Source organism: Vombatus ursinus, unplaced genomic scaffold, assembly GCF_900497805.2.
Source record: "Vombatus ursinus unplaced genomic scaffold, bare-nosed wombat genome assembly UNPS02013253.1, whole genome shotgun sequence".
Taxonomy (NCBI): domain Eukaryota; kingdom Metazoa; phylum Chordata; class Mammalia; order Diprotodontia; family Vombatidae; genus Vombatus; species Vombatus ursinus.
The window spans coordinates 1846-10037 of NW_020953031.1; the positions used below are offsets into that span (position 1 = coordinate 1846).

The 8192-nt window shown below is 48.0% G+C and overlaps 1 protein-coding gene across 1 annotated transcript; it reads left to right on the plus strand.

Annotated features, from left to right (window-relative positions):
- The first annotated feature begins 1336 nt into the window (after window positions 1-1336).
- Window positions 1337-7071, plus strand: LOC114040503 (H2.0-like homeobox protein). Its single transcript, XM_027858630.1, is given in 5 exon segments — window positions 1337-1958; window positions 1960-2278; window positions 3104-3283; window positions 4198-4382; window positions 6278-7071. Coding segments are annotated over 5 exon segments (1455 nt in total). The 5' UTR covers window positions 1337-1658; the 3' UTR covers window positions 6749-7071.
- The last annotated feature ends 1121 nt before the right edge of the window (window positions 7072-8192 follow it).

Sequence of the window (8192 nt, forward strand, 5' to 3'; positions counted from 1 at the left end):
ACTCAACTTCGGAATGATTTCCAAAACTAACTTGTGAAAAGTCCGGGGAAAGACCCCTCCATCCTACTCTGTACTCTAGAAATACAAATCAGCAATGGGAGACGTAAACCGTAACTAGATTTTTGCGGGTGATCTTAGGTAAGGTAAACTTGTACAGTTTCTTTCGGGAAGCTGTCCGTGGAATGCGACTCTAGCATTAATCAATTCGAAGTATATTTGCTTCGGGGACTTGCAAAAGCATAGATAAACTCAATCGGGGGATGTGTCGGTGAGAGGCCGTCAATCTATTTCCTTAAATCTACAGCAAAGGAGAGGAATAAGGGTGTCTCATTTGGGGAAATTAGAGAGTTTTCAGAGCACAGTTTTTCGTAGTTAGGGTGAAGAATTTGGCTTCATTTCAGGGAGATATTTGTAGACATCCATCTTACTTTGTTTGAAACCTCACTAGTTCTAGTTGTCAGTGAGTGACAGCTCTGAATAGAACCCAATTTGCAGCTGCCCCGCCTCCTTGTTCTGGGGATATCCCCGAAAGCATAGAGGAGCGGGTAGGTTTAAACTCAGTGTCTTGCAGCATCCTAGGAAACAGCTTGGTTAATGGGGAAAAGAGAAGACAACTTCCCAGGGGGAAGGGTTAGCTATTTATAAGGCATAGTCTCTATTTCTTGGGAGAAAATTGGGCTGAGGGAAGGGGGCATGGATGAGGGAGGGAAAAAAGACAGGTTAGCGCGCCTAGTGGGAAATAATACACTTCATTGGGAAGTCAGGGACTGCATGTCGCACTCCGAAATAGATCAAGACATTCCCTAGGAGATCACTAGGAGGGGAACCTAGGGGGCAAAGTTTGGCCCTATTACCAAACCCCTAATTCCTTCCGATGGGGATGAAGGTATAGGGTTGCTTCGGGGCAGAGACAACCAGTGTTACCTCTTTAGATAGCAGCAACGAGAGCAGACTCCAGAGGCAGCAGTCACTACTTTGGCGTGGTCTGGGCGTGACCAACTCCACTGGTAACTCCTCATCTTCCTAATCCTCCCCTCCGGTCATTTCCCATTGGCTACGATTAACACCAATGAGCATCTAGATTGAGGTCCTACCCCAAGGCTGACGCAGGAGCTGCTGCCAAAACTTTGCTGGTTTTTAGAGAAGTTTTTTTTTTTTTTAAATTATAATTGTTACTGTTGTTTTAAATTTAGCTGTTAGGGTTTAGCTGTTTTGGTTTTTCATTTTTACATCCCTCTACTTCTTTTCTCTATACTCTCTTCCCGAGAGCTGTGTGTGTGTGTTGGAGGTGGGGGGGGGGGAACAGTCCCCTGCCACCGCCCCCGCCGACCCGCACCTCCCCACCTCCCAGCGGCCCCTCACTCGCCTTCGACCAGCGAGGAGCGCGGCAGCGCAAAGCTGTCCTTAAAGTGGGTGGAGAAGCAGTTGGGTTTAAGGAAAGTGAATTGGACTGGAGTCTGGCCCTAGCCTCCGGCTTGCGAAGTTTCTGCGTCTTCCAGTCTTCACACTGTGCTCGGAGGAGAAGCGAAAGCTATTAGTTTTTTGTCCGGATTCTCTGGCCTCCGGTAGACAGCGCCACCACTGCACCCCACCCCTCTCTACCCGACTCAGTCCCTGGCTGCCGGCGCTGTAGCGGAGACAGCGGCCAGCAAGCGAGGATGTTCGCAGCGGGGCTGGCTCCCTTCTACACCCCCAACTTCAGCCTCTGGTCCGCGGCTTACTGTTCCCCGGCCGGCGCAGCGGGCTGCTCCTTTCCCCTGGATCCAGCCGCCGTCAAAAAACCCTCCTTTTGCATCGCAGACATCCTGCACGCGGGTGTCGGGGAGCCGGGGGCAGCGGCCGAGAGCCTCTCCGGGGGCTCCTCCACAGCCCTCACAGCTCACTTGGGCTCAGTTCACCCCCACGCTCCATTTCAAGCTGCCGCTGGATCCCCCTTGCGACCCACTCCAGTGGTGGCGCCCCCCCGAAGTCCCAGCCGCCTTCCCTCAAAGGCTGTCTCCACTCTCAGCCGCCTATCACCACCACCATCATCAGCAGCAGCCGCAACAGCAGCAGCAGCCACAGCAGCAGCAGCAGCAGCAGGGGCCGCCGCCGCCACCACCATCCCATCGGCCTGGGGCCATTCAACCCCAAGCCCCCGGGGCGAGGATGCTTGTCAACCCTCATCACCATAACGGCTCAACTCCAGCCCCCTCCAGCAAGGACCTCAAATTTGGGATTGACCGAATATTGTCGGCGGAATTCGATCCCAAAGTGAAGGAAGGCAACACGTTGAGAGGTAGGTCCCTGATTCAGAAATCCCTGTCAGGCTTCTCCTTGACCACTGATCTTTCTGACACCCCACTCCCCCCAATCTGATTGCAAGTTTTCTTGTTTGTTTGTTTTTTTAACTGGAAGGCTTTGGGGGAAAGGAAGGATGGGGAAGGAAACCGACCAACTTTGCCATAGTATGGCTCAAATTTGAGCTTAAACTTTGTCTTCCCTAAAAAAAGTATTCTCCCATAAACATCTTAAAAAACACCCCCTCAATATGGTTGTTTTCTATAATATGTTCTTGATATACTCATTCTACGTTCTCTGTTTACTCACCCACTTATCTGCAGCTAGAATTGCCCCTCTTTGAAAGATTTTCTGTTCCTTTTTTGCTGTTCTCTAGTAAAATTCCCCTAGGGAGTGTGTAAAAACATGAACGGAGCAGGTAAAAATTCTTAAAACCGTCGAGCATCTAGTTCAGGGTACAGAAGAAAGGAGGGACTCCCTCTGTTTGTATAGATAGACACTTAACAGGTGACTTCGTTATGTAGTTTAAAGTAAAATACTTTATATATACTTGTGTGCGGCCTGTGCTTGCACGTTCCATGCTTTTTTTAATTTTTTTTATTTTTATGTTTGTAGATTTGGCTTAAGGAGGGCGGGGAGGGGAGGGATGTAAAGGAGTTTCACGATTCCAGGATTCCCAGATAAATCTCCCCTTGTACTAATAATCTCTTAGAAAAGTAGGAGAAAAGGGAGGATGAGGGAGGAACGTAAAGTATCATGTCTTGATTTGAGAGTGTGGATTTATTGGAGGTGTAACGGGCTCTCCTTCTTCCTGTGCACACAGATCTTACCTCTTTACTAACCACCGGCCGGCAAACTGGGCTTCACCTCCCCGCTTTGCAGCCTTCTGCGGGCCACTTCTTCGCGTCTCTAGATCCTATTACCGAGGCCTCTGGTATCCTGAGTCCCTTAAACTCAAACCCAAGAAGTTCAGTTCAGCACCAGTTTCAAGACACTTTTCCAGGTACAGAAACCCTGCTTATGGGAACCCTATTCCACGCTAAGAATCCAAGTCTTGTAGTCCCCTGGGCACAAGAGATGACAGCTACAAAACCCCAACTGAACCAAAATCTCAAATATGGGGCTTTCTCTCCACTGAACGCCCCCCCCCCCCCCAACACACACAGGCCATGGAATCCAGGGAGCCCCATCAACGTTTTTAAAATTCTTTGCATCGGTGGGTAGATAAAGGATTTAAATGATCTAAAGTGAAAGGTTTCCCATTGAGGGATTGAAGAGCACCATCATATTTCAAATGTACTCTTTCGGAGATGGGGGGGGAGGGCGTACTGCATGTGGGGCCAGGAAATGGGGAAACTATTCTGACTCTTGGTATATGATTGGATCAACTGGAAGGAAAATATTGTAACACAACTATGATTGTAAATTGATTGTAAAGTTATCAAGAATCTTGTAGTAAAAGACCAAAAAAGGGGGGCCTTTTCAGAGAGAGAGAGACAGAGAGAGAGACAGAGAGATAGAATTTGAGGAAATTATGTGGATCATTGAGAGCAAAACACATTTTTGCCCATACCATCCAGTGGAGAGGTAAATGCATCCCCCCTTCCCTCCAGATAACTGCCTCAATTCTCCTTTCCATTTAGCTCGCTTGTGTTGACAAATTTGTGGTATTCAGTGTTTCAAACTTACTCTGTGGAGACAGAACAGAGAATCTCTGGGTAGAATTCTCTGTGAAGTTCTACAATCTGTTAGAATAAATATTTTCAAATACATTGAACCTTCTTTGTCCGTGCACGAAAACCCCCTCACACTCCTGGTGTATTTAGCAATAACCTGTCTTCTCTTCTTTCTTCTCTTCCCTTTCTCCTGTCTTGCTCACTTTCTCCCCATTCCCTTGCCTTCCTCCCATCCCCACAGGTCCCTATGCAGTTCTGACGAAGGACACCATGCCGCAAACATACAAGAGAAAGCGTTCTTGGTCTCGAGCGGTTTTTTCCAACCTGCAGAGGAAAGGTTTGGAAAAAAGGTTTGAGATTCAGAAGTATGTCACGAAGCCGGATAGAAAGCAGCTAGCCGCGATGCTGGGCCTGACAGATGCGCAAGTAAGATTCCTTTGCTACTGCTGCTATCTAACCCAAACTGTAGGTCTGAAGCAGGCAGGCTCTCCCCTGGAGGGTTGGCCGAGCTTAGATTCTTGTTCTCTTAGCGCCTTTCCTCCCCGGCCTCTTGACTTTGGAATCCAGGGGGACCTTCTTTCCTTTCCTTTTCTCTATTTCAAGGTAGTGCTGCTCTGGAAGGTGTAAACGCATTTTAAACGTACTCCCACCCCCTTTACTGGTGAAAAATAAAATATTGAATTTCATGAGGCTTTATTTAAACTCATATCTTGTTGCAAAAGAGCAGAGAGTGGATGGGTGGGGGTGGGGAAGAGAGAGAGGCTGGAGAAGAAAAAGGCCTTAGTCCAGCCCTAAAGATTTATGTCAATATACCCTGCCTGTTTATTTTGGCCAATAGAGGAAAGTACAACCAAGAAAGCCAATAGGCCGCGGGAGATAATAATTATGTACTCGGCTGAAGTGCAGTTCTCCATAGGAGGCAGATTATTTCAAAGGAGATAAAAATTTGTTAGTCGAGAGATTTTTTCCCCCTTCCTCCTTCTTCGGCCGCTGTTGCTGCCGGATTGTGAAATCCCTCGTTGTGAGGAAGTGAAAACCTCTTTTCAAACGGAATTCTTTACTCTCCCCCCCCTTTTCCTCCTCCCCCCCTCCCCGGCAATTGAGCGAGGAGGACGCTGGCTGTGGACAAGCCGAAGTCAGTCGAATTTTCTAACTCTGCGGTCTCTGAAGAAAGATTCGGTTTCCTGAACAGAGAGAAAACTGTTTCTTTCTTTTAGTAAAATACGCAAGGACTTTTCAGCAGGTTTCATGCGTTGCTGGGTTTTTTTTTAATCTCCAACACAAAGGGAAATCTATGAATACATTAGTTACATTAAAACACTCTGAGGAACCAAGAATTCAGGGGGCTTGAGATTTTAAAGGGGACTATAAAAAGTCACCATAGTTCCCTGTCTTCTTAGATAGGCAAGAAAAGGGGGGAGAGGGAAGAGGAAGAAAATTTTCTCTCTCTTTATCCTTCCTTCTTCCTTTCCCAGCTCAGATAACAAGAACGAACCCAATCACCTTCTGCTCTTTCCCTCGTTCTTTCTTTCATTCTGACTGTCTAAAATTCTGCCCCCTCCCCCCCCTCCACATACAACCCACTGGCTTGCCTTAGCCGTTTTCCACCAGCTGCGGATGTTATTTTTAAAAGTGAAGCTGGAACTTGTGTGAACGCTGTGTGTCCCCCAGGGGATCATATATATTTATATGGTTTCTCCTCCACCCCTCCTCCCTTTTTATTTTTCACGTTTTTTAATTCTAGAATTTTCTTAGCCCCAAGAAGAATTGTTTTATCTCTTAATAATACAAGATGTGTGTGTGTGTGTGTGTGTGTGTGTGTGTGTGTGTGTGTGTGTGGTGGGCAGGGTCCTTATCACCCACTTAGCACAAACTGGCCTAGGAACTCCACTAATTCTCAGTGCTTACTCTGCAGTGGTGCTGCAAGTCTCTCCTTCTCCTACTCCACTCCTACCCCCAACGTGGTCTCCCCTTGGTCCAATTCTTCTCTCTCCCGTTGCCAGAGAGAACTCTGCCCCAAAATTCTTACTAGACTGGCACGTGCTGCGTATATTTAAATCTATCCATTAAAATAGAATATAACGGTGAAAGGAGCGATCTTAAAGGAGCCCAGAAGTCTGAATCTGTAGGGATGTCTTTCCCTCCATAAGGGACTGAAGAACTTAAAGTTCCTGCCCAGCAGAATCCAAGTGCCTGGGATCTAGGGCTTAAATGGGGGAGGGGATCAGAAAGAAAAGTGTAAGGTCGAATAAGGACCTACTTTTCTTACAAGGACAAGGTAGCTGCATGGACAGCCTGTCTCATCCCTTGTTTTCCCTCAGGTCAAGGTGTGGTTCCAGAACAGGAGAATGAAGTGGCGCCACTCCAAGGAAGCACAGGCCCAGAAAGACAAAGAGAAGGACCCGACCGAGAAGCAGGCGGGCATTGCTCCGACTACCGAATGCGAGAGAGAGAACAGGAGTCCCAGCCGGTCTGAAGGGGAGAGCGAGAGCAGCGATTCGGAATCCCTGGACATGGTCCCCAGCGACACGGAAAGGACAGAGGGGACTGAGCAGCTCTTACACCAGACCAGCGTCATTAAGTCCTCATCTTCTTCCTCTTCCACTTCCTCCTCCTCCTCCACCAGCCCCAACACCACGACCACCACGACCACCACGACCACCACCACTAGCAGCAGCAGCAGCAGCAATAACAGTATGAACAGCAGCTGCAATCCAGAGCTGCAGACCCCGCTGCCTCTCCACTGCACAGCTAACGAAAGCCCAGAGCCCGCACCGCTTGGCGGCCTGTAGGCTGGCCTGGCAGCTAGTCGGCTGGCAGAAGGGAGAGGTGCAAAGCTGTGGAGGGTGGAGGAATCCTTTTTGGTGAACTCCCTGGCACGTTGGCCTTTCTTGTTAATTTATATTATGGACCAGGTATTACCAACAGGACCACAGTGGTTCAGGCAATGGCGGAGCCCCCTTCTGCACATATACTCTCTGCCTCCTTTATGTGACTCTCACTATCCCGGGGCTTTCTCCTTATGTTAAGAGGGACTCTCAGTTACTGATTGATACCCCTCCCTCCAACATGATCCGACACTTACGCGACCCAAACAAACCTTTAAATTTTTTGGGGGGGGGTGTGGATGGAGGAGGGAGGCGGGAAGAAACAGTGTGAAGTGTTTGACATAACTGTCTCTCCCTACCTCCCCCCTAGTGGTTGCGTTGCTTTCTGTATTCTGGCCCAGGACTTGCTGCACTGGGAACGACTCAGTCCTGTAAATAAAAATGTTTATTACGGTTTGTAAAGCCAGTTTGGCTTAATGGGGAGCGGCGCCTCCTGGAGTCCACATGGGCTGCAGCTTGCGATCTCGGCCTTCCTTCACAGCCTATCAAGAGAGAGGAGCTGAGTTAGGAGTAGTAGCCCAAAGCTTCTGAAACTACTGTGTTTTGCGAAAGACTGAGTACAGGAGAAACGATTTTTATAGGTGTAGTGTAGTCAGTAAGAACCACGATGATAGAATAACCATCTCACTTTCCTGCTCAAGGGGTCTGGATCATTCCAGTGATTCTTTGTGACACTGATCACATCTAACCTGTTTGGGCACAGTTCCATGCAGGCGGGTCAGCCTTCTGAGAACCTGGGCAGGGTCCGTGTAGGGAGAGGCAATGGGCACCGGGTACCCCAAATGAGCTTTTATTTGAGAAGCACATCGACTTTCACTAGGAACTCCAATGAATTTGTACCAATTTCCCCTCCGGAAGTTCCTTTGAAACCTGGAGTGCCATGGGGTGCTTGGAGGGAACCGTTAGCTCAGTTGTTCAAGTGGAGTATTCCTAAGGCCTGGAGGATTCCAGGCACCAGACAGAAGAGTTTATGTCCCACCTCTAGTTCTGGAGAACATTAGGTTATTGGTGTCATTTACTAAGAACGACACGCAGATAAAAGAATTGTAGAACTAGACGGGGATGTTAGAGAGTCCTATTCTAGGAGTTTCTAAACCCAGAATCCATGAACATCCAAAGGGGTAAATAGATTTCAGGGCCCCCTGAATTTGGATGGGAAAAATTCCATCTTTATTGTCACTAACCACTAAGTGAAATTCAGCCTTTCCTTCAATTATTTTTAAACATTATTCTGAGGAGTTGTCCATAGGTTTTACCAAACTATCAAGGGGTCCATGACATAAAAAGATTAAGAATCCCTACTCTAGTCGAATGTGCTCATTTTACAGATAGGGAAACTGAGACCTAA